The sequence below is a fragment of the Emys orbicularis genome, chromosome 7 (genome assembly GCF_028017835.1).
Source record: "Emys orbicularis isolate rEmyOrb1 chromosome 7, rEmyOrb1.hap1, whole genome shotgun sequence".
Classification (NCBI taxonomy): Eukaryota; Metazoa; Chordata; order Testudines; family Emydidae; genus Emys; species Emys orbicularis.
The window spans coordinates 2,116,696-2,142,889 of NC_088689.1; the positions used below are offsets into that span (position 1 = coordinate 2,116,696).

Genomic DNA, 26,194 nt, shown 5'->3' on the forward strand with positions numbered 1-26,194 from the left:
TCATAAGACTGTTTGTTTGCTGTGAACTGTGCATCCGTAATATACAAATCTAAGATGCCTGTCACCATGGTATCTAAATGCTGATTTGCTTACTGTTTAATATTCATCAACAGCGTACATCATAGCGGCTCCGGTAGTAGCCATTATGGATGTGAATGCATATTGCTGACCTTGGCTAAATCTTCATGAGCAATTCATAATGTTGGGGGTAAGAAAGTTTCCAGTCCCATAGCAGAGGGGTGCATGGACTTTGCTGTTTGAGAGTCACGTTAGCAACATGTCAGGAGCCTCTGCATTAAATGGAGCAGCTTGCAGACCCTGGAGAAGTGCAGCCCCCAGAAACTGAAGGCCCCATCCTGCACTACTCCAGTTTGATTCAAACTGCCAGGCCCCATTGGCTGCTTGGCCCCGTCATCTCTGTGGACTGCAGCTTTGTATTAGAGATGAGCACATAGACCTCCATGAGCTGCATGTAACTCCCACTACCGTTTGGGCCCCTCTGCATGTCAGTGCCGGTTTTGATCCCCTTATTTCCTGCCTTACACATACTGGAATGTTAGAGGGCTTTTAAAAATGAAAATATCTGAAGGTATCTGACTTAGCGGTGCAGAGCCAGACATCCGAATTGGGGCTGGAACTTTCTCGTGAGTTCAGTCCCCTGTTGCTGGGCACGGATCACTGGTCTCCTAAGGACCGGGTGCCGCAGTGCTTGGGGACAGTCGCTAGAGAAGCCCTGCTGTTCGGTACTTGGAGCAGAGGCCCTTGGCTCTGGGCGCCTGGATAAGTCCCTTCCCCCTTCCGTGCCTGGTTGCTCCTCCGAGCTCTAACCCTTACTTATCTCGCCGCGGGGTTTAACAGGCCCTTTGAACAGGGAGAGGCGGTCTGTGTATTGATTTAGATTTATTGATGTAAAGGCTCCTGTCCCAGCCTCCAAGTGCATTTTACATAAATTAAAAATACAGTCACCTAAAGGATCAAACCAGCAGCCTCTTCTCACCCCAAATCCTCGTGCAAGCTCCAGCTACTTTTCTCTCCCCCAAAGGCCAGGCCAGTAGATAGGCTGAGTGCTTGCTCTGCAGACAGATGGAAAAGAGGGCGTGGATTCCAGAGACGAGCGCCCCTTGGAGCTGCTAGCAGCTCCTTCTCCCATCCAAAAGTGGGTCCAGCTCATGCCTCTAATGAGACCAGGTCTATGGCCGTATGGCCTGAAAAAAGGGGTCCCACAGGTAAGCAGGCCTCAAGCTATTTAGGACTTTAATTGGTCTAAAACAGCACCTTGAACTCCAGCTGGAAGCCCCCAGGCAGCCAGTGCAGATCACAGAGCGGTAATGTCATCGTGTGCGGCTTAGCAAACAGGCTGCCAGGTCCTGCACCAGCGTTGGTTCCCCGGCTGATGTAAGGGGTAGCCGCTGTGATGGCCGTGGAGCTGCGAAACAGACATGGCCCCTGGTTGTCGAGAGAGCCTGGCTACATGTGCGGGGGAAGGGCACGCATAGTCCTTTCGTTCGGGGGGAGCTGTCGGACGAGCAAAGCAGGAGAGCAGCGTAAGGGGCTATAGGGAAGCAGCCTCCCAACAAACACTGGGGGCAATTGCAGGGCAATGGCGCCAGCCCCAAAGGACACATCTGCTTCGCCAGGCAGGAACTAACTAAACCCTTTTCAGGAGCCAGACGGGGAGTGGTCAGTTGCCAGGAGCTGCCCAGAGGGACAGGCCGACAGACGCTGTGGAGACAGCTTAAGCTAGTTGGGTCTTCCGCAGCTCTTGGTTTAAGACCTGAAATGCCCTGGCTCTAGATTAATAATGCTTTGCTGGGAGCAGGCTGTTTGGCTCCTGTGCTAACCGCTGGTCACTGCTCCTGGGGGCAGTGCTGGCTGTGCAGCATACTACAAATAGCAGTGTGGCCCTGGCGGCCTGGCTGAGGCTAGCCACCCTTGTGTGTACCTAGGCTCTCGAATGGGATTGTACTGGGGTGGCCAGCTCACTGCTCACCCGGCTATTTGTAGCATGCTAGTTCAATCCAAGCTAGCGCACGTATGTCTTCCTGCGCTGGGAATCGCACCTCAGACTGCAGCGTAGACGTAGCCACTCAGACCTGCTGAGATGAGCATGGCTGATCACAGGGTGCTGCAGAGCAAGAGAACTGCCTGAGTCCAGCCCCAAACCGAGGTGACTGGGGCCTGGGACCTGAGGGGAGGGCAGTTAGCCGGGTAACGGGCAGTCACCTGCAGAGCACACTGCAGACGTGTCTCGTGTTGAGGTGTCAGAGGCATGGGGGACAGGAGCAAGGTCTGTATCAGAAATGCTCACCCCCTCCCGGCCTGATGCAGCTAGGGGCAGATGTCTCCATGCGGCTGTTTAGTTTCGCTAGCATAAACCGTGATCGCCTTGGCTTCTGCCTGCTGTAAATCTGTAGAGCCTGCTGCCCGTAAAGCTTTAGTTTGGGAAACATTGGTGGGCATTTAAAAAAAAAATCTTTGCGTTGACCTACAGCAAAGCTCCTTGGTCACGCAGCACCTCTCTCTGTGCTGCAGCTTTTCAGCTCTGGACTGTTCCTTCAGGAGAAGGGGGCAGTTTTCAATGTCCCAGAGAGAAAAGGGAGGGAGCCTGGCATGCAATTGGCACTTACCTCTTCACAGTTGTTTCTTAAGTGCTCAAATCCTATTATTGAAACTCAGCAGGGCCTTTCCCGGGCACGTTCCTTTCCAAATGAAATCGATGTAAGCCTCATCTGCACGGACTGCTGGAATTAGTCACCTGTCGCCTCCGGGGTTGGTAGGCGCTGAAGTGCCAAAGCAGGAGCGTCATCTGCACTTGTGGGGTCTGGAGGAGGGGAGAGCTGGGACCCCTAGCCAGAGCTTGGAGCAGGAGCGGTGGGCTCTGGAAGGAGCTGTTCCCTACTCACTGTGACACAAGACCTCTGACTGGGGAGTGGGAGATCAGATAATCTCTACAGTGTTGATAAATGCAAAGTGATGCACATTGGAAAACATAATCCCAACTGTACATACACAATGATGGGGTCTAAATTAGCTGTTACCACTCCAGAAAGAGATCTTGGAGTCATTGTGGGTAGTTCTCTGAAAACATCCACTCAGTGTGCAGCGGCAGTCAAAAAAGCAAACAGAATGTTGGGATCATTAAGAAAGGGATAGATCATAAGACAAAAAATACCATATTGCCTCTATATAAATCCACGGGACGCCCATATCTTGAATTTTGCGTGCAGATGTAGTTACCCCATTTCAAAAAAATTATATTGGAAAAGGTTCAGAAAAGGGTGACAAAAATGATTAGGGGCATGGGACAGCTTCCATATGAGGAGAGATTAAAAAGATGGGGACTTTTCAGCTTGGAAAAGAGACGACTAAGGGGGGGGGATATGATTGAGGTCTATAAAATCATGACTGGTGTGGAGAAACTAAATAAGGAAGTGTTATTTACTCCTTCTCATAACACAAGAACTAGGGGGTCACCCAATGAAATTAATAGGCAGCAGGTTTAAAACAAACAAAAGGAAGTATTTTTTCCACACAATGCACAGTCAACCAGTGGAACTCCTTGCCAGAGGAGGTTGTGAAGGCCAAGACTATAACAGGGTTCAAAAAAGAACTAGATAAGTTCCTGGAGGATAGGTCCATCAGTGGCTATAAGCCAGGAGGGGCAGGGATGGTGTCCCTAGCCTCTGTTTGCCAGAAGCTGGGAATGGGCGACAGGGAATGGATCACTTGATGATTCCCTGTTCTGTTCATTCCCTCTGGGGCATCTGGCATTGGCCACAGTCAGAAGACAGGATACTTTGGTCTGATGAAGTATGGCTGTTCTTATGTACAAATGTGTTCATTACACCCAGACCCTAACGTCTGAGAATCATTTTCCTTGAGTATCCTCCCCTTGCTTATTGTATGTGATATGCAGAGGATAAATGCGTTTCTTCTGCTTTATTCCAGTTATAAGCTCTGCAGAGCTGCCTTTGGATGCCGATGTGCAGACCAGCAACTTGCTGATAACCTTCTTAAAGTACAGCTCAATTGTCATGCAGGACACAAAAGGTAACCAGATCCTATTGTCGAGGGAGCCGTGGGTCCAGGCAGTAGGGCGGTGTTAGCGTAACTCATACAGAAGCTACCTGGTCTCCCTGTGAACGCTCTGTACCTTGAGAGAATGAACTGATTTCTCCTTGCCAGGTGGTAATTACGTGGATCTTGGGGAGACCTAGTGCTGGAGGGAGGGAAGCCAAATATAGAAGGGGAAAATTGTAGTGCTTATTAACCGAGGGAGTCTCAGCAAGGCCCTCTCTAGGAGGCATAAGCGGATCAAATTCCAAACGCTATGGGAGGGGAGGAGAATTCAAACCCCACAGAGGTGGATTTTTAAGAACTGTAAGGGACTGACACAGGAATCCGAACTCAGCTCCAGGTGTGAAACGTTGTGTGCCCTTCAGCACCTATGGGTGATACGAGGGGCACTTGAATTAGTAAAGGGGGCTTCAGTGATTCCCCATTGTAGTTAGATTTAGATGCTGCTGGGCCATGTGGTATGTTTACACTCTTTGCTTTGTGTTTCCTGGCTTTTTACACTTTGGAGTGGAAGCTTTGGTAACGTGTCACTGACGCATCACTGGCCAGGTGTGCACAAGACTGCTCAATTAGCACCACTGCACCTGATCACTCGCACGAGCAGTTACTGCACATGTGCAGTAACACCTTTTTTGTGCCAAATTTCAGCCTGTTGCAAACGCGCTGTTGTCTGTCCAGTTTTACCCTGGATGAAGATCAGTAGATCCCCACAAATAATAGTGCTGTTCTGTATTATTTGAGCGCTGACTAAGTACTCGGCACTGAACAACATACGTCTGTGGAGGGGATTTCTTCCTAAACCCAGGCAGCCCATGGCCGGTTTGTCCTGATGGATGGAGGCTGGGGTCCCTTTATATGTTTTCCCCCTAGCTTGGGTACCCATGTTTGAGGTTTGTGTAGGGTACGTCTGTGCAGCCCACACAGTGCGTTTCCCAGCCTGGCTCACCGGATTTGGGCTTGCGGGGCTTGTGCTCAGAATAGCTGTGCAGGTGTTGGGCTCAGGCGGGAGGGTGGCCTTGAGAGCCCGAGCTGCAATGTCCCCGTGGCTGTTTTGAACCCGCTAGCGCGGGCCTGCCTGTGTGCGCCAGGCTGGAAGGCTTGCTGCTGTGGGCTGCCCCAGGCTTTGCAGGCTCACCCTCAGTGGCTAATCCCGCGAAGCGATTTGCCATGAGAGTGGCCTGTGACAATGAGCTCCACAACCTGATCATTTAAGACGTGGAGCCTTTTAATTTCTTTGGGTGTATCCCTTGGTTCTCTTTTCTGAGTGGTAAATAGGGGCTCCCAAGTGACCTTCCCTTGACCATTCATTTGATGAGAAGAGGAAGCATTTAAGGCCAATATCCCATGGAGGGATGGGAAAGGAGAGAACCAGTGATGCTACAGGATCACTTCTATCTCGGGGTGATGTCCACTTGCTCTGATTCCAGGCCCGCACAGTTGTTCCACCCCTGCCCTGGAAGGTGTAATTTAAAACCCATCCGTTCGATCAGAATCCCGTCTAATTAACCCCTCTCTGCCAGACCCCAGAGTCACAGGAGGCTTGAGAGGGACCATCTGTAAACTAGGGCTCAGACTGACGAACATCCCACGGGAGCTGGGATGTTTCCCTACTGTACTGGGTGTTTGTAAAGGGCTTTCAGATCCTCTGCTGGAAGATGCGAAGGATTGCTATGAATAGCAGCTCACCTCGCCCATAGCTCGTGGCTAGAAATGACCAGCCATTCACAACCTGAGCAGGAGAACGCATGAATACTTAGTGTGTGGCAGGAACCCTTTCAGCCTAATCCCCGGAGAAGAGACATGGAAGCAGCACCTTCGAAATAAGCCGTGAGATCTTGCAATAGAAAGATAACAAGGCTCTCGTGTATTGAAGTTCCCGAAGGCCACTGCCCCTCCTTCCTGAAGAGAGAAACTTTTTCCTTCTTTTGAAAACAGTCTGGCTGCAGTAGGGAAATATGCCGCTGCACCCCAGCTGTGCCCCTACGTTTACTCAATACAGCAGGTTAAAATTCACACCCTCTGGGGCTTATTTTCCCTTTAATAATCACATGTCCCAGCACTGACATAGAGCAGAGCGAGCAGCCCGGAGTCAGATCTGCTTGCAAACTCAGTGCAGGATGTTTGTATGCAGTGTCCTGAATGCAGTCACCAAAGGCTTTTGGGGTGTGTGTGGCTTAACGCCCTTTTCTGCTGTATGAAGGCGGCCTGTGTTTTCAAAATCTCTTTCTTCTTGTGTGTTACTTTAAAACCAGCCAGAATGTCCAGTCTGGTCTTCCCTGGTGTTCTGGAGGGTTTGTTGGAGGTCTCAGAACTGTGGCTTGGGAGCTGTCTTTGCAGGCCGGGGCATAGACTCCGAACGGGGATTCCTTTCTCCCCCATGGTTCTCAATTATTCGATCAGTGATAATGGAAAACAAAATAAAAGCAGAGTTTTAAACAGTTTGAATAAAAATTGCTTCTCCGCTCAATCAGTTCCTTCAGATTTATGATCGGATAACTCTGCCAGAGTCTTCCAGGGCAGACAGGGCCTGAATTTCTAAGGTGAAAAACAAGTGGTGGGTGTGGGGGAGCCCTTAACATTAAAAATAAGCCCTCCCAGGCTTTCTAGCCATCATTCTGCACCTGGGGCAAGACTCTCGGCACCCCTGAGTCTATGTGACTGCTGGGGATAGAGCTCAGGCCTTTGTCTATCAGCACTGCGCTCAGTGCACTACTGCCCTGCCGTCTGCCAGAGCTCTTCTGCGTAATGTTCCGGCTGGCGTAAGCAACAAAGCCGATCTCCCCTGGAGAGCTGATGGCAGGGCAGTTGCGGTGCTCGAGGAAGGACTTTTCACCGGGAGTGTTGGCCAGGGGCGAAGCTCTGCATCCCGAATATTTGGGAAAGGCAAACGGGTGAGCCAGAGAGAGACCCCTCCCTGACGTACCAGGGTGCAATCCAGACTAATGAGCATCTGTGTCACCCCCTTGGGCACCTTTCAGTGCCTTGCTGCAGTAGTTCCCACCTAGGCTGCTTACAGACAGCCTCCTAGCATGCAAGCGTGTGTGTGTGTGTGTGTGTGTGTGTGTGTGTGTGTGTAACTGCAGCCTGCCAGCCACACTTGGGTTACACTCTGGCTCTCACCAGTCTTGATTATACTGCAGGGTGATCCCAACACACCCCCAGTCCCAGATTCTCTTCCCCCCCCCCCCCCCAAAATGTATGTCCTGCACTGCCCAACCCTCTCCTGGAGAGAACAAAATATTTTACGTCTGTTATTCCTTAAAGGGAATAATATGCCTGTTTATTATCTCAAGTAATGATTCAGACCCTTCCGCTTAAACACGCTAGATTAGATAAAACAGTAAAACAAGTTTATTAATTACAAAGAGATTTTACGTGAGTACAGGTAATGAGGCATAAAAGTCAGAAACGGTTACAAGGGAAATAAAGATAAGATGTTTACTAATGCCTAATTTAACAAACTAGACTAGATTCAAGCAAAATTTCTAATCATCTGCTTTCGGCAGTCTTACTGACCGAACCCTGTAGGTCAGGACCCCTTCCCCAGAGTCCAATGAATGCTTCCTGTGTTCCTTCAGGTGCAATGAATACGATGGGCAGGAGGAGAGAGAGGGGTGCCGTTGGGTGTTTTTTCCTCCTTTTTATAGTTTCAGTCCCCCTCTTGAAAAACATTTCTAGTTGGGCACTAGGAGACAGAATCTATGCAGAAGGATGTTCCCTGCTGCCTTTTTTCACCTGGTTGAGGTTCCTTTGTTTCCCTCCCTGCTTGATGATTCTGTTTACTGCTTAAATGCAAGTTAAGCAGAGCACACGTTCCTTTGTCGAGGACAGACCTGTTTGCTGACTTCTGTTGGAGCAGGGCTGTGGGGTTTGGAACATGTGTTAATAACACCATACAGGGGAATCTTATCACTTCACATACAGTGTTGTCACATATTTCCTCAGGACAATACTGACCAAAAAATTGAGTTTTCAAATGCTACCTTACAAGGCACACTTTGTCCCAAGATCATAACACTAGTGAGTAGGGTGTGACTGCAGGGTGTATTCCGTCACACTGCTGAGAGAGCCTGTGCTGAGGGAGAGATCAAGTCTGACATTGCGTTGTTAGCGGAGACTCCCGATAGCTCAGTGGGGTGTAGTGGTCCGGCTGCTGGGGTGATGGCTTTAGGGCCATGGTGAGACTATTTACTCTCACAGAGTGGGTGAGTAGGTGTGTGAAGTTTGATACTCGGCCTCTTGTCCTGTTTCCACCAAGGAGGGTCTTTCTGCTCTGAGTCCACACGCCGACCTGTCGGCACAACAAGGCCTAGTGGCTCACGTAGGCTTGTTTTTGTTCATTTGCAGACGAACACCGGCTCCACAGCGGCAAGCTCTGTCTGATTATCCTGACGTGCATAGCAGAGGTAGGTCTTGTGCATGACCCCATCTCATCAGCACACGGCCATCTGTCTCATGTGGCAACCTGGCTCCACGCGGGTGCCCCTTCCCCTCGCTTCCTGTCGCTTGGGCACTGGAGAACTGCAGGGGGGTTGGGAGATGGAGACCCTGCTAGAGCTGGTTTAATCCTTTGCTGTGAAGTCCAGCACTACTACTGTTAGCACTGAGCCTAAACTAGCAGAGTGTTGCCTCATTTCAGGGAGCGTCGGCTTCTCGTGTCACACGTGGGGAGCACGCTGAACTCAGACCTGTTCCCCTTTCATTTAGCGCATGTGTTAGGTCACTAGGGGGCACCTTGAGCTGTTCCAGACCCTGACGACACCTGACTCTGCATTGTCCATGCTAAGCAGACGGTGCTGCTCTTCAGCCATCCCACGTCCTGAGAGGGATCAGGGGCTAGCATTGGAGGGAGTGGCCATGGCCTCCACAGACGGGGACCACGTTGTCCCTCTCCTGCCTTGAAGGAGGTGGGTGTTGTCAGCCTGCTGGACAGACTGCTCAGGCGGAGAGCCAAGGGGTCAGGTCCCGACTGGAAAAGAGTTGGGGTTGCACACAAGTAAAAACCTTCCATTTAGAGCAGTGACCCTCTCACTGAGACTCGCAAGTGGCTCTTTAATGTGTCTCCTGCGGCTCTTTGCAGCACATGATAGGAAAACACTCTGCAATGTAATTATTAACCAATCGGCTTTTACTGTGTTATTAACCAGTTGTAGCTGATAAGAATAATATAGATAAACTAAATATTTCTCTGTCACACTGTTTAAATAGGAGTAGGAATAGTACAATGGTGGACCACTGGATGATTACCTGTTTGTTCCCTCTGGGGCCCCTGGCATTGGCCACAGTCGGAAGACAGGAGACTGGGCTAGATAGACCTTTGGTCTGACCCAGTCTGGCCGCTCTTATGTTCTAATAGCGCTCTAGTAAATGGAATGATGAAGTCCCACTCCTGTGGCTCTTTTGCATAATATTGATCGCTAATTTGGCTCCCAAACCATGGAGGTCTGCGTGTCGCTGCTTCAGAGCAGCGAAGTCAGCATTACTGCGCCGAGTGCTCTGCTTTTAAAGTCCTGGTTCATCAAGTATTTGTTCAAGGTGCTGCAGAAGAGCTAGTGAACTCGGATTTCATTACAGATGCTAGTAATTAGCTATTCTTAGCACCTGAGCTCATCAGAAAGGCATGTAGACAAAGGGAGAAGAGAAATATCGCCTGTGTCTAGCAAAAGCATGTTTGACCCTGGTATTAAATGGAGAGGATATTTATGACCACACTTGGCTGTGTATTAGACGGAACGCCGTTTGATTTAGTGTGGATTTGGGAATGAGATTTGCCTGAGGATTGGAGCTGCTGCGCTACCTACTAGCAGCCTGTGCTGCAATAACTTCTGCCGTGATGGGTCCATCAAGCTGCCACTATAAACCTTCCTCTTTGCTCTGTCATGGGGACGAGGAAAGAGGCAGGCAGGAGAACCTCCTTGTGCATTTTACAGCCCACATTAAAATGCTCTTGGTGCTGTCGCACGTGGAGTCCGCGACGTGGGCGAGCAAAGAAAGGCATGGGAAATAAACGACTGTGGTGCAGGCGTTTGTGCAAGTGGAGTCGCTTGGGTTGTCTGACTAGAGGCATAACTGGGGAACAGGGAAGAGAAGACTCAGGCAAGTGCCTCTTCCTGCTGATGGGCAACTTTCTAACCCTTGAGTTGCCTGCAGCTGCCAGTTTTGCCCTGGGGCACGTGGGCTTTGGCAGGGGGGTTGCTGCAGTAGATGTTTCTCACCTCAGGCTTTGCTCTCTCCAATAGGATCAATACGCTAATGCTTTTTTGCATGATGACAACGTGAATTTTCGAGTAAACCTGCACAGGATGGTGAGTCCTCCACAGCAGGTTCCTTCCTCTCTCCTTGGGGCGGCGGAAGCCAAGGTTTTGGGTCCTCAGCTGGTTGTGTATTGTGTCACAGACACCCCGCCTGGGGCCAGCGCACGGGAGGACCCAGCCAGCCCTGCTGGTGGGGGTGTGGGGAGGAAACGCCGTCATGGCTCGAGACTCCTCGTCAAGGGAATGAGCTGTGCTGGGGAGCAAGCAGCCTGGCTCCTTGCTGGCTCGCTCAAGGAGCTGGGTGAGGGCTGGCTTTTGAGCTGCGTCTGCCCAGGGTAGCCAGGGAGAGGATGTGTAATGGGAGGTCTGTGGGGACCGGAGGCATTAGTGCATTCTGGGGAGCAGTCTGCCTTAAGCTTCAGCAAATGTTAGGCCCCATGTGATACATTGATGTACAGGTCGTAGTGGACCCCAACTTCTTTGAGCTCAATTCACCCCCTCTTTCAGATGGGTGATTCGCCCCTCAAGTAGGGGGGGGGTGTTTTTACCACTGTCTTGCCCCAAGGGTTCTGCTGCAGGAAGGCAGCTTTCATTTGCATCCAGGGGTCCACAGGAGCCCAGCCTGTAGAGGCAGCCCAGAGGATGTTGTGAATTTGTGCATGCTCCCTCAGTGGGACTTGGCTGCAGGCTCCACACCTCTGACCTGCGAGGTGGTCATTCCACCACTGGAATTGCTCTCCAGGGGCTGGGAGATGGTGGTGTGACCACTCCAGGACAGACTCAAGCCCTTTGTTTTTAAAGCAAGCGTAGCCCCAAGCTGTTAACCCTTCTTTCTCAGCAGCGAGCATGGAACGGGAATCGTCTTTCTAAGCTGTTAGAGCCGATGGAGGAGCTAGTCACTGAGCGTGCGAAAAACAAACTTCTGGGTCAGGGGAACATGAGGGAGAGCACTGTGCCCTGGTGCGACAGTGCCCTCCAGTTACACAGCTCAGAATCAAAGTAACCAAAGCGCCAGCTGCTGTCTCCCTGGTGAGCGGGGACCCTCTGTGCCCTGGTGTGACCGCCGTAGAGCCAAGGTGGCAGAAATGGAAGAGCCCAAAACTACAGGCGAGCCTGTGGCAGTGGTTTTATTTGTATGGAAAGCAGGCGATAATGCGCTGGGTGCCACGCAGGCATCTGCTGACTTCCTTTCTTCTTTGTGTGTTTGAAGCCAATGAGACACAGGAAGAAAGCCGCAGACAAGAACCTGCCCTGCCGCCCCCTGGTATGTGCAGTCTTAGGTGAGTATTGCTGGGGTGGGATCTTCCAGACTCGACCCATCTCCTGTGACGAGGTGGAAATCAGCTTCGTTTGGGGGAGTTTCCTGGCTACCTGTTATCTCAGCAGGGTGCATTTCATCCCACCCCCTCACTTTCCTCTCGTGAGATTAGGTAGGAGGATCGGTGCCATGTAACGTGCTGCGGGAGGGAGAGCTCAGTGGTTTGAGCATTGGCCTGCTAAACCCAGGGTTGTGAGTTCAATCCTTGAGGGGGCCATTTAGGGATCTGGGGCAAAAATCTGTCTGGGGATTGGTCCTGCTTTGAGCAGGGGGTTGGACTAGATACCTCCTGAGGTCCCTTCCAACCCTGATAGTCTATGATTCTATGATCTTGTAGATCTGTGGAAAGCCACATTCACTGTCAGGTTTTCCAAAAGACATTGGACACCTTGCTTCCATTGCTGAACGAATGTCAATAATGGAATGTTCGTTGGCTAGTCCATTGAAACGTTGAGGTGGGGAAGGTGATGCCTGGGAACCAGCAGTCTCTCGGTGACTGAGCTGAGAAAAAGCGGATGGGAAAGAAACAGATGTTTGGTGGTGGAAGTGACTGCTGGGCACCTGCCCTGCCTGGAACAGACAAACGGGGCTGAATGTGACTAGCTGGAGGGCTGTTTTGCCTGTCTCTCTTGCTATTCTAGCACTGAGGCCACTTAAATGTACCCCTGGTGAAACTGACCAAGATTAAAACTGAGTAGTATGTAGAAGACTTCAGTCATTCTTGAGGCAAGACTGGATTTACTTTGCTTCAGAGCCGATTCTGTAGATATATGGATGTCCTCTACGTTATCGTCTCGGAAAACAAAGCTGTAAAACATATCTGGCCTCTGGTGACAACAGTGTTCTAAAACATATTTCCTACTGGTGCCAAGGTTTGAAATACGAGCGCAATTCTATGCATCAAAATTAGTGATGTGTTTTTTATTTAAACAGTCGGGGGAAAGTGCGTGGAGGAAACCTGTCTCGGAGTGCATCGCATTCAAATGCCAGGCAACTCTCAGTAGCTTTGTCCTGGGCTTTCAGAAGAGATGCCTAATTCAGACACAGCTCTTAGTAAATTCTCTCTCTTGCTTCTAACCAGGATTGCTGTCTGGGGGCATAGTGGGGGCCTGGATAGTTGGATATGCTTGTTGTTGTCTGCTAGGTGTTTACTGTAGCTAGTTTTACATTTATTTTGTCATTTTCCTCCCCGGTCTCCTAGATCTGATGGTGGAGTTCATCGTAACACACATGATGAAAGAGTTTCCTATGGATCTGTATGTGTAAGTGACTGAGGGCGGGCTGGCTGGCTGTGAATTTATCCTCTGGAATGAGGGGTGGGGGGCAGGCAGGGAAATCACATAATGCACGTCAAGCCAAAATAACGTTTTTCGGGCAGGTGGGGCTTTCCAGAAGCTCCTAGGTCTGAGCATATATTGTTGAGATGTTCAGTGTGCCAAGAAATTGTCAAAGAAATGAATTTCCCCCTCTCAGACAGCTTTCCTAATCTGCCCGATCAACTACAAAGAGCTGCACAGTGGGGAGAATTGTCACAAAACATTGCGCCAACCACCAAAGCCAAATCCGGAGCTGGAGACAAAAAGCCAATTTTGAAACACCAAGGACGGATAAAACAGGGACGTGAAGCCAGTCCGGCAATTGGGAGTCAATTGCAAACATCGCTGAAGCGTCCTCTGGTGCAATGAGGGTGAAATTCACCACTGCGCAGAGGGGACCAGTACATAGTCTGTGCCCCACTCTTATTTCACCTGGCCAATGGTCCACGGCTGAAGTGGGTCGTAAATGGTCCATTGGCCTTCTGTTGCGTCTATGCGCAGTGGTGAATTTCACCCAGGCTGAGACAGCCCCGTAAACCGCAGAATAAAGGCAAATCTGTTGCTCTTACCTAGAATAACTCTTAGTCACACATTTACTAAGCCCCAAACAATCCCGCCACTACAGAAAGCAACCAGCTCCTTGAGAAATCATTCTGAATTAGTTGTTGAGATACGGGGGGGGAGAAGAAGCTCGAGTCAAGGTAAAAGCACTTTTTAAAAAGACATGAATAAAGATAGCAAGCAGCAGCAACTACCAGTGGACGTCCGTATCCATCGGTTCCAGCGTGTTTACACAGGCCCCTCATTAAATTCCCATCTGAGACCATCCTGCAGCAGACACAATTATTGCAGGTGAGAAGAATGTTATGAATGCACAAACAGTGCTGCATCAGCTGGCAAGTACATTTAGAAGGTGACTGTGTGGGGCTATTATGGGGAAGGTACATTAATATTCTTAAGGATAATTCAGACTGCTTTGACCTGGGGGGTAAGTGTGGGTCCATAATCGGGGATGTGTTATAAGTCTGCAGCACATGCTCTGCCAGCCTCCAAAATGCAGCTGACACAGGTCATAATCCTAATGCAGTGCCCTCTGGGACTAGGTAGGCCTGGCTCCAGGGGCATTGGGTGTTTGGCCAGGGACAGGATTAGGTACTCTTATCCACCCTCCCTGTGCTCCTTGTCTCATTTGGTTCCACCACTGAATGGGCCTTGCTGTTCGTAGCCTGTAGCTTCCAGTCCCAAGGTGTTCCCCGGAACACTGACCATCAGCTGCTGTTGATTTCAGAGGGGTAAGAGAAATGGTTTAGCTTTTATCCGGCTTCCCCTTGGCATTGCCTGCATAGCTGTACTCCAAGACTGAACTGGGCCCAGCAAACAGACATTGGTGGAATGGTACTGTGCATAGACGTTGTACATCACCCCGTGCTGCTAGCATCGGTGCTAGCAACACTGTCCCAGAGGGCACGCCGAGCCTGGCTCGCTGCTTCCATTTGGTTCTGTTCCCTTTGTAAATAGAGTCCAACGTTAAGTACGTAGCAAATGCCATGTTCAGCTAACGTTTAGGGTTTACACGCTAACTAGGAATTTCAGCCCTTCCTACTGCATCTTAGTACTGCAGACGATCATCTAACAGTGGCTGATGAAATGTGTGTGGACCATGGGTCTGACATTTGTAGCCAGTTTTTAGTGTAAGCCCAGTTTTGAACAGCCTCCCTCTCCAGTTAGAAAACTTTTTTTTTCAGAAAGAGCTCCTTTCTGGGTGTGTGTGTGTGTGTGTCTGTCTGTCTTTCTTTCTTTCTTTCTCTCTCTCTCTCTCTCTTTGTGCAAGAGACCTTTCCAGGAAATGTTGCTATTAATCAGACAAGGCGTCTTTAAGAGAGGAGAGTTTGAACAGCAGGATTTTTCCTCATTGAAGTTATTTGGAAAGCTAAAATCAACCTGGTCTAGCAAGTTCAAATTTGTATTTTTTAAATTTTGTCCTTAATGAGTTCTGGTGCCCAGGACAATTCTCCAGATGTTGGGTAGTTAATTCTGGAGTTAGTCACTATGAATATTTGAACTTCTGGGAGCTCTGCAAAGTCTCTGTGGAGTTTATAAAGCCTGCAGGGTTTGGAAACTGCTCCATCCAAAGAGCTGTGGGTCTAGGACATTGCGAAGTCTGCAGGCAGAGCAGCAGAGTTCTTAAGCTCCATAGTCAATTAGTCTGGTATAGACACTTGGAAGGATCGCAGACATCCCTGTTGTAGTTCTTAAGCTCATTAAATAAGTATCTGATTGAAGGAGATGACGAATGCTGCAGCCATAGTCTGAATGTGTAAATTCCTTTAGCCCAGTAGTTTGGGTCCAGAAACTGGAACGCTCTAGAGCAGGGGTCTCAAACACGCGGCCCGCAAGCCCCTCGCAGCCCCCCCGCCTTCCCCCAGTGTTTACCTAGAGTGGCTCCGGCCGGACGTGCACCGGGAGCATGGCAGGCTCCCTGCCTGCCCTGCCCTGCCCTGCACCACTCTGGGAAGAGGCTGGAATGTGGGGAAGGGGGGGCGGAGAGGCTGTGTGTTGCTGTTGCTTCAGGCAGCGCCCCCAGCAGCTCCCATTGGCCGGGAACGGGGAACCGCGGCCAATGGGAGCTGCTGGGGGCGCTGCCTGAAGCAACAGCAACGCACACCCCTGCGCCCCTCCGCCCCCCCTTCCCCACGTTCCAGCTCTTCCCGGAGCGGCGCAGGGCAGACAGGCAGGCAGGGAGCCTGCCCTGCCCCCAGTACGCGCCGGGCCAGATCCTGCCCCCCGAGCCCCTCCTGCAGCCGAACCCCCTGCCCTGAGCCCCCTGCTGCACCCTGACCCCCTGCTGTACCCCTCACCCCTCCTGCACCCCACACTCCAACTCCCTGCCCTGAGCCCCCGCCACACCCCACACCCCTCGTGCACCCCCTGGGGGCAGGGAGGGGGCAGAGTTGGGGTGGGGATTTCAGGGAAGGGGTTGGAATGGGGGCAGGGAAGGGGTGGGAAGAGGCGGGGCAGGGGCGGGGCTTCATGGAAAGGGTGGAGTGGGGCGGGGCCGAGGGCGGCGAGGGGAGGTGTCAGTAATGCGGCCCTCGGGCCAATGAACTAGTCCTCATGTGGCCCTCGTGGTCATTTGAGTTTGAGACCCCTGCTCTAGAGACTAACTGGGTGGGGCTTGCACGCTCTGGGAGCCAAAGAGCTCCTGTTCAAACACCAGGGGTTTCTATTCGCAAACTTCTCCTCTGAATGCCTGCACACATTCCTTCCACTTCCGGTGTCTGCGCGCCCGGAACCGACACTGGAGACCTTTGTCCTCTACGGGACCTGCTGGGGCAACGCATGCGCCCTCCGCACGCTTGTGCTGCCAACCAAGGGTAGAAAGGGGCCAGGCTGCCCTGACCCCTCAGTTCCTTCTCACCGCCTGTGGTGTGTAGTCAACGCATATGTGATCTTCTCACATTCTTTCCCATTGTCCCTTTAGAAAACGGTCTGAGAGCTCTGTAAGGTGAGGGGTAGTTTAGCTGGCAGTGTAGCTGTAGTTTAGATAGTAATACTTGTTTTCTAAAGAATCCTTGTTTTTAGCTTCCTTTCCTTCGAGTTTTTGGCTCTGTACTGGGGCATGCCTGTATCTCGTGGATTGAAGCGCTGTTCTGGCGCCAGCAAATCTGGCCAGTCAGCGAGCCTCACTCCCAATGCTTAAAATGTTTGGGAGAAGGACACGTGAGGCATCAGTGCCCTATCTCTGGGGGGGTAAGACCAAGCAGGGCTGCCCAGAGGATTCAGGGGGCCTGGGGCAAAGTGGGGGAGCTGCGGCGCTTTTACTCACCCGGCGGCGGTCCGGGTCTTCGGCGGCATTTTGGCGGCGGGGGGCCCTTCAGTCGCTCCGCGTCTTTGGCAGCACTGAAGGGCCCCCCACCGCCGAAATGCCGCGGAAGACCTGGACGGCCGCCGGGCCAGGGCTCGCAGGGCCCGGGGCCTTGGGCAGATTTCCCCACTTGCCCTCCCCACCTCCTCCCCCCCCCGCCGGTCCTGAGACCAAGACTACAGTGGAGGAAGTTTGACGTTGAGACACCCTGATGGACGCAGCTTTGCACCTTCATTGGGAACCCCACTGCATGATCTGCAGGAATTTGGACTCGACTCCGAGCGAGCCGCCAGACTTGGGGCTGTCCTGGCGTTGAAGGGAGCCAAAGACACCGTTCTTCTTCTTCAGTACAGCATAAAAACAGACACCATCCAGCACTTTTGGCCTCTTCTAGCCAGAAGGAGCCTCTTCTTCGAGGGTTAAATCCCCTACAGACTTTCACCGGAAGACTGGTACCGAGGCTAGAGCTAAATCAGCTCCTGCTAAGGTGCTCCCTGGTAGCACATTCGAGCAGTAGAGAGTCGTTGATTGTGGCACCTTATGCCAACGCCGTTACTGGGACCTTCAATGGCATCAACTTCCTCTGTGATGCACCCTGGTATATCGGTGCCAACGATCTCTGAGGTTTATGCAGCGGCCAGGGACCTTTTGTGCCTGTCCGTGCCGGACTCCACTGATGCAGGCCAAAGTCCAGGTACCAACTGTTCCTGCCATGCAAGCCCTGGTTGGGATCTTCGGCACCTACGCATTCAGCGCCGTCTGGAACTGAGCCTTTGTCTACACCACCAGGGTCTGGAAGCTCTGTTGTGCAGCAGACTAAACCTATGGTCCCTTCAGCAGGAAAGGCTCAGATGCTTCCTCTGGCACCGTCCACTGCTTGTTGGTCCAGGTGTTGGTCTCCAGCTACTCCATCTGGTACTGTGCTGCCTTGGCATTCGAATGCTGACTCTTCCTCAGAGTCTTACATATTGAGATCTCATTACAGGTCTTGAGCGTCTCCTCGTTCCTCTTCATGCAGGTCAAGGCCCAAGTGTGGCTCTGACAGAAGCAAGTGCAGAGGTAGGATGCCGTGAGGTTCGTCCTTGGTACCATGTCATGTACAGCAGTGACCTTTCTGGAATCCATGGGGAGTTCCTCCAGACTCAAGGTCATCTTCTCCTAGACGCGGCTCTGCTAGATCCCCAGGAAGGTGCTGTTCTCCATCTGGTACTGGTCTCGGTACTGACACCCAGTAGCCAGCAACTGAGGGATCTTATCCCTCTGGGTTCTGACCCTCCTGCTAGGGCTGTTCAGCAAACAGTGGCGCAGACCGACACTTTAGTGCCTCTGCTCAACACTTCCCCATCATCACCACATGACCCTACTGTTCTGGAACAGTCTTTCCCAGGTCTGGTACATTTTATAATCGTCTGGGAATTTCTGGAAAGGATAGCCACCTCGCGGGTAGTCAGAGTGAATTGGTGCAGGATAATCCACACAGATTGGTGGATATTCTGCCTATTAGAGCCCACCAAAATTCTTTGGCAAACTCCCTCTTCTCTGACACCCACTGCCAAGAGAACAAAGGAGAGGCCCCAAGTTCCATCTCAGGGGCATGAGTGTTTTTATTCACATCCAGACCTTTGGTAGTGGCAGCTGTGAATGAGAAACCGAGGCCAGGACAAAAATGCAAAAGAAGCTGGACTTATTTGGGAGAATGGTTTATTTGTCTTCAGGACTGCAGTTTAGGATTGCAAACCATCCAACAGGCCCTCTTAGCCCATTAGGATTATTCCAGCTGGGACTCAGTGTTCCAGTTTACAGACAAGCTGCCAGATGATGCTAAAGAGGAGTCCAGAGTGCTACTAAATGAAAGCCACCTGGTGTCAAGCCCATCTTTACAGGCTGCATTGGACAAGACAGACTTGGCAGCGCAAGTGTTGACAACAGGAATCACTGTGCATTAGGTTTTTTGGCTGCAGTTATCGAGCATACCAACAGAAGTCCAGCAAACAATTGAGGACTTGCCATTTGAGGGCCTGAATCTGTTCTCGGGGGGAAAACAGATGAAAATTTGCACTCTTAGAGATTCTGGGGCAACCCTAAAATCTTTGGGCATTTATACTCCAGGCCCTAAGAGAAAGTTCTGCCCACAGATCTCAGAAGCAAGCTCAGAATCATTAGCAATTCTAATGGAGGACAGGTGAGGTCCCTGAGGCCTCGAGAAGGGCAAACATAGTAGTTATCTTTTAAAAAGGGAAAAAGAGGACCCAGGGAATTATAAATCAGTCAACCTAACTTTGATACCTGGAAAAGTACTGGAACAAATTATTAAACAATCAATTTGTAAGCACCTAGAGGACAATAGGATTATAAAAAATAGGTAACGTGGGTTTGTCAAGACCAAATCCTGCGAAACCAACCTCATTTCCTCCTTTGGCAGCGTTCCTGGTCTAGTGGATATGAGGGAAGCAGTAGACGTGGTATTTCTTGATTTTTAATAAGCCTTTTGGCACAGTCCCACGTGACATTCTCATAAGCAAACTGGGGAAATGTGGTCTAAATGAAATGACTACACAGTGGGTTGACAGAGCATACCCAGAGTGGTTATCCAGGGTTCACTCCTGGGAGGGCATATCGAGTGGGGGCCCGCAGGGGTCATTCATGGGTCTGGTACTATTCAATATTTTCATTAGTGACTTGGATAATTGAGTGGAGAGTATGCTTCTAAAATGTGCGATGACACCAAACTGGGAGGCGTTGCAAGCACTTCGGAGGACAGGGTTAGAATGACCTTGACAAAATGACCTTGACAAATCAGAGAATTGGTCTGAAATCAACCAGATGAAATTCAATAAAGACAAGTACAAAGTACTACATTTAGGAAGGAAAAATCAAATGCACAACTCTAAAATAGGGAACGACGGGCTAGGTGGTAGCACTGCTGTAAAGGATCAGGGGTTACAGTGGAACACAAATTGAATATGAGTCAACAATGTGATGCAGTTGCAAAAATGCTAATATTCTGGGGCGTATTCACAGGAGTCTCATGTAAGAAATGTGAGGTAAATAACTGCTCTACTCAGCACAGGTGAGGCCTCAGTTGGGATATTGTGTACAGTTCTGGGCTCCACACGTTAGGAAAAATGTGGATAAATTGGAGAGTCCAAAGGAGAGCAACAAAAGGGATAAAAGATTTAGAAAACCTGGCCTATGATGAACGGTTAAAAAAACTGGGCATGTTTAATCTTGAGAAATGAAGTCTGAGGGGGGACCTGATAAGTCTTTGAATATGTTAACAGCTGCTATAAAAAGGACAGTGATCACCTGTTCTCCAAGTCCTCTGAACGTAGGCCAAGGAATGAGCTTCGTCTGCAGCAAGGGAGATTTAGGTTGGGTATTAGGAAAAAATGGTCTATAAGGGTAAGGGTAATTAAGCTCTAGAATAGACTTCCAAGGCTTTGCCAGGAGCTGGGAATGGGCGACAGGGGATGGATCACTTGATTCCCTGTTCTGTTCATTCCCTCTGGGGCACCTGGCACTGGCCACTGTTGGAAGACAGGATACTGGGCCATTCATATGTTCTTAAGGCAGGTTGTGAAATCCCCCTCTTTGGAGGTTTTTAAGAACAGGTTGGACAAACACCTGCTAGGCATGGTCTAGGTACATTTGGTCCTGCCTCAGTACAGGGGGCTGGACTTGGTGACCTCCTGAAGACCCTTCCAGCCCTACTAAAATTTGTTGTAGCAGATTTTCATTATTGGTTTATGGTCCTCCCCCCTTTGACTTGCCATCAGCCCCTCGAGTCTTCACAAAGCGCATGACCGTGGTGGCACCCATATCTGGATGACTGGCTGGTTTGAGGTCGGTTTCAGGCAATATCTATGCACGAACTTCAGGGCATTTCCTCGTCCAACAGTCTCCTGTGCTGACGGGATGAAAGGACAACCTGTCACTTCAGAGGATGTCTTCCTGGGTCTCCTCTTGCATTCATCTGTGCTATGATATTGCTAAAGTTTTTCTACCTCAAAGAGTTTTAGCACACTTTACAAGAGCTCATGCTGCATCAGCTGCTTTCTTGGGTCACGTACCCATCAATGACTATTGCAGGGCTGCATCTGGGTCATACATTCACTCCTCATTACGCTGTCCCCCAGGCCTGACGAGAGGATGCTAGATTTGGGAGAGTGGTGTTGGACTCCTTGATGGGTAGACTCCAGTACCTTCCTGCATCTGGAATTACTTATGCCATGTGCAGACACTGAGATAAAAATAGTTACATACCTGTTCAGTACTGTTGTGCTTCACGATACACTGCACATGTATTGTGCTGCTCAAATCCTGCATTTGGGCTGGGGGTTAGAGGAGATCACCCTTGCGGTCCCTTCTAACCCTGTGATTCTATGTCCATTCCACAACCCACCCTCCTTCCACCCTGCATCAGAGTGGCAGCAAACTCTGGCTTCTAGTGTGATTCTGCCCCTTTATGCCCTTGGCTAGCAGCACAGGTGTGTGGAGGGTGCATGCACTGCCCTGACGGGTACCGCTATGGGGAAAGTTCTCTGGCTTTGGTGCACGTGCACCTGAAGTGGAATGGACATGTGCAAAGCATCTTGAAGAAGAACAGTTACCAAACAGGAATGCAACTGTTTTCTCTCGAGATCCTGCAGACTTTGCCCAGTAAGCCCACAGATGGACTTGTTCCTAAAAAGTCTGGAGGGGCTCGGGCACGCTGGTTGTGAGTTCAGTAGGAAGACTTAGATATGCTGTAGATCTGCCAAGTGCCACGCTTACGGCTTTGGAGCTGGCAGCGTCTGCAGGCGATGCCTCTGGCACTTAGTCAGCACGGGCAGTGAGCTCAGTGCTGTCTCCTGGACGCCCCCTGAGTTTTGCTTGGGAACCTTGCAGGGACCTGCGTGTGCTTGTGATGCTGTCGTGTGTGTGTGTGTGTGTGTGTGTGTGGAGCTGATACGGTCTGTTGCACCTGTAACTGGTCCCAGATTCCAGGAACTTGCCAGCTCACTGAACTCTGGCAAAGCCTGTCAGTTGCGCGAGCCGCGTGGCTCTTGCAGGCGCCTCACGCCAGGGCAGTGACTCTCCCCGTGAGGAAGACTGTCCAAATTTGAGAAACCAGCCACCCAAGAGCGCCCCGGGCATTGTTCTGAAAGTGTTTCTGTAGCACATTCAGTCACCGGGAGCTTGAACGCTGCCCTGCAAGAGGCTCTCTCCAGGTGGCCCTGCTTCCCTCAGGGCAGCGGGCCTGAGAGAGTGAGTCGAGCCCTCCTAGCTAGGGGCTTGGTTCACCTTGCCCCAAGAGACACACCCTGCCATCCGCTGGCTCGTCCCTTCCTGGAAGGCGAAAGGTCTGCTGCGTAAGGGTTTAAAATGGCCACGGCCGTGTCTCGTGGTGAGTGATAATCTTGCTGTCCTCTCTCTGTTCCAGGCGGTGCATTCAGATCGTGCACAAGCTGCTGTGCTACCAGAAGAAATGCAGAGTGAGGCTTCATTATACCTGGCGGGAGCTCTGGTCAGGTACCTGGGACCCTTTGCGTTCACCTCTTTGTGCATGCTGCAGGAGCTGCTCCTCCCTCGCTCAGAGCGCTCTTTCCTTGGGAACTTTTCAAACCCCAGCTTGTGTCAAAACTGCTCTGTTTTCTTTTAAAAATCATGGCATGGTAATTAGATCCCCTTCAAAACTCCTCCTCCTCCTCCTCCTCCTTCTCTTCGCCTCCTCTGTATCTGTCTTGGATTCTTCTTGGAGCCTTATAATAGTAGCTAATCTGCCTTCTTGTCTGGCCCTGATTGCCATGGTATCCAAGTGCCTCATGTTTTTTATATGTCATATCAGTCCTCGGAGCCCCACTTACCTGCTGGGAGCAGCATTCCTCAGCAGAGGCTACTTCTCCCTGCGATAGCGGGGGGCTGCGGTGCGGGAGAAGCTGGGTTTGTCGCAGCAGGTGGGCTATGGAGAGGCTTGTGTGAGGAGCTGCGCAATCTCTCGACCACAGATATCAATGGGAAGGAGGAGATGCATCTAAACTCTGGCCCTTGTGGTGTTCGCTGCAGGGGCACTTTGTGCCACTCCCCCCACCGAGCAAGAAAAGGCCTTTTAGAGGGTTGCTTTTGTTTTCCAGTAAAGGGAGTCAGTTCACATGACCGTGGGCACAGCACTGTATGCTTTTATCGGGCGGTGCAATCTTTGTATTCACTGCGGGCGATGGACCAAGTGCCCTAACAGGCCTTGTCCTTGGCTAATTTCCACGCTTCTCTTCCAGTCCTGCAAGCAGCAGAGCTAGGAGGGTGCAATTACTCCCCTCGCCGTTGTGGGTGAAAAGGGAGGTTTCTGCGCGTTGAAGGGGACCTGACCCCCTGTGTCCTGCTCTGGGATTGGTGGCTTGGCTGGCTTCATGCAGCTCTTGCCAGGAACTCGGCTAGAGGATGGCTGTTGAAAAGATGTGCTGAGGGGTTTCTGAAGCGGTTCTCAATTCGCAGTCAAGTACTTTCCTTCGGTCGCTGTGCCCAGCTGGGTGCAGAGACATGGAAATGCACCACCAATCAGACTCCTTTTCAGTGATTTTGTGACCTGTAACCCAGCCGGCCTTTCTCGGTTTATTCCTCTAGGGGGCGAAGTGGGTGCCCTTAATTAATTAGTGAGTTCTTTCCAGTTGCTTTCTTCCGAACCGAGCCCCCAGAGGACTGGTTGTGTGGCAGTGAAATCCAATGCCAGTAGAAACAGGACCAGGCAGTGATTGTGCTGTAACTGCAGGATGGAACCCACACCTCCCTGTTAGCTCAGTTCTGCCTGGCCAGGGCAGGCCTGTTCCCTACAGTACGTTGATCAGGGCTTTATCGCGTCTGCTTCTGCAAGTGCCAAGCGATTACCTTTGCACCACGTCCCTTAAGAGACTAGTCCATAGTTTAATGATCTCACTGTGAGGAATCATCATAAACCTAAACTTTCCTTTCTAAAAATTTCATGCCCTTCCCACTGCACTCTGAGACTCAGGGCATGTCTTCACTACAAAGTTGAGGTGACTTAAGTTATGCTAACATACAGCCACCGCAGTAATTAAATCAGTTGTGTGTGTCCACACTAGTGTCTTCTGTCGGCGGTGCATGTCCTCGCCAGGAGCTCTTGCACCAACTGTCAGCGTGGGGTGCTGTGGGGCGCTGACAGCCGCAGCCCCGCCAGGCGGAACAGTCAGCGCTGTGTCTACATGACGCTGCATCGACCTAAGTACACCGACCTACGCGCTATGCCTGGCACGGGGGCGGAGTTAAGTCAGTGTAGTGGGTGACTTACGTTGGTGGGAGCAACGTTGTAGCGTAGACCTCGACCTAACTGCGGGGGTAGACCAGGCCTCCATATCCAGGGCCAGTTTTGTTAGTGCTCACTAATGAGCTGCTGTTGATACAAGGCTTAGGAAAGTGAAGTACTGCTTGTGCTCTGAAAGGAAAGCCGGGCAGAGTAAAATGCTCAGGATTGGTCGAGTGTGGGTGTGCTGATGTACCCTGCACACTTGAAGAGCTCAGTGTTTTGGTGAGATTCTGTATGCTCAGTGAGCTCCTCTTAAGAAGAAATGTATTGCAGTGAGGATTGTGCTGTCGTTTTTCCTGCAGGGGAATGCCACTCGTCAGCAGCTGCTTCGCTAATTCACACAAGCCCGGGGAGGCTGGAATTAAGACACCGCACCTGTAACAGGTGTGAGTTTCCTGAACGATGTCTAGGGCAGGCTGATTTCCGAAAGGCTGGCTCTCCCTGGGGACACATTGGGTGGTTCAAGTGATATTGCTTCACCAGGGAGCTGTTTGATTTCCCATGGTGCTCCTGCCCCTGGCACGAGTGGACGGGGATGTTCTGTCCTCGGTCTGTTGGCCAGCTGATGCCCTATCAGGATACAGAAATCTCTGTACCCTGCTCTGCCCTTTCTGAGCCCCCGGCTGGCATGCTCCCTATCTGCTTCCTGCGCCAAACCACAGAAATGGTTCCTCTAGCTGTAGTGCCACCGGGGCTCTGCAGAAGGGAGCTCCAAGTCTGCAAACCTTCAGAACTGTGGAGCTCCAGAGCGACGTCAGCCTGAAGCTCCAGAGATGCCTAACAGTCCTAGAGGCCTGCCTCAGTCCCTTCCTAATGCAGGAGCTGTGCAGACTGAGGCCAGGGCTCTGTGGTGAGCCCTGTGGCGTAGCGATAGTGAGCACCCGGGCAGAGATACGGGCTGGCAGACAAATGGAAGACTTGTGAGGAGTGACTGACGGGCGGGGAGGGAGTTGTGCATGGCATATCGGAGGAGGACGGCTGCTCCAGGCATAGAACTGAGTGGGAGAAGGAGACAAAGCATTGTGCGGAGAGGAGGCAGCAGAGTGTAGGGTGTAGAGGAATTGAGATGAGAATTGTAGGTGACGACAGCAGAGTTGTGCATAGCCATCTCTTCCCTTCCGAAGTCTAGTGTTGGCGGGTCAGACAGCTAGTGTCCCCTGTAATGGAGAGAAGCTCTTCCTCTGGGCATGGGAGGCCAGCAGCCGCGGCGCCTCCGAAAGCTGCTGCAGTCTCCTGCTGGGACTTGAGCTACGGGCGAGATCTTCAGTGAGACGCAGCAGAGTCAGGTCGCCGCGAAAGGAAACACAGCCACAAATACAACCCAACCCTGTTGTGCTGATGCTGCCGTCAATCAGCGTGTGGACGCCCAGTTGGACACCCTGCTCCTGGGCATGTATTTGTGCTTACATACTGTCACACAGGTGGCTTTCCCTTTTCATGCTCATGAGAGTTTGCGGGAGAATGGTCTCTGGTCCAGCCCTTAGCTGCCTATCGGATTTATTCTTTTACCCCAGCCCGTTGTATTTCGAAATAAATCCATAACACAGGGTGTGCTCTGTAGGTATTAATACACCATGGCCGGGAGCATGGTATCCGTCCCTACCTAGGTGGGCTCAGATGCCCACACCGATTGGCTGGCTGGTGAAGAATGAGGGAAGAGACCAAGTGCCTTACCATGAGCAGCGTGGGTGTGAAGCTGTCTGGGGAGCTGACCCCTTTGACGTTTTCTTGCCTTTAAAAATATTTCTAGTTGCATTTTGTAATGATCAGCCAAGTCCTGAATGGAGCGGCTCCTTCTGTGTCCACCAGAATCCTCCGCTCAGAGTATCCAGCTTATATCCAAGACCTCGAACAAAAGAAACGGGATAGCGTAGGTGTCATGGTGACAGGGGAGCTGCGAGTCCCTCCCGAGTGCGCCGTCTTCACCCTCCTCCAACCACATGGTCCCAGCACTCTCCAGCTGGCTCTCTGGGCTTGCAGCCCCGTTTCCCAGCTGTGATAACACGACAGGCCCACCGCCCTTTACCTGTGGGAGCCGGACTCGAGCAGCTGATTAAAGTGACTCAG

At 51.3% G+C, this 26,194-nt stretch overlaps 1 protein-coding gene across 1 annotated transcript in view; it reads left to right on the top strand.

Annotated features, from left to right (window-relative positions):
• Positions 1-26,194, top strand: part of ARMH3 (armadillo like helical domain containing 3) — a 171,885-nt gene that overhangs the window by 46,408 nt on the left and 99,283 nt on the right. Inside the window, exons 15-20 of the mRNA XM_065408100.1 lie at positions 3,949-4,050; positions 8,425-8,483; positions 10,317-10,382; positions 11,542-11,611; positions 12,851-12,911; positions 22,253-22,341. Of these exons, the coding sequence (XP_065264172.1) occupies positions 3,949-4,050; positions 8,425-8,483; positions 10,317-10,382; positions 11,542-11,611; positions 12,851-12,911; positions 22,253-22,341 (447 nt within the window). The remainder of the gene's footprint in view (positions 1-3,948; positions 4,051-8,424; positions 8,484-10,316; positions 10,383-11,541; positions 11,612-12,850; positions 12,912-22,252; positions 22,342-26,194) is intronic.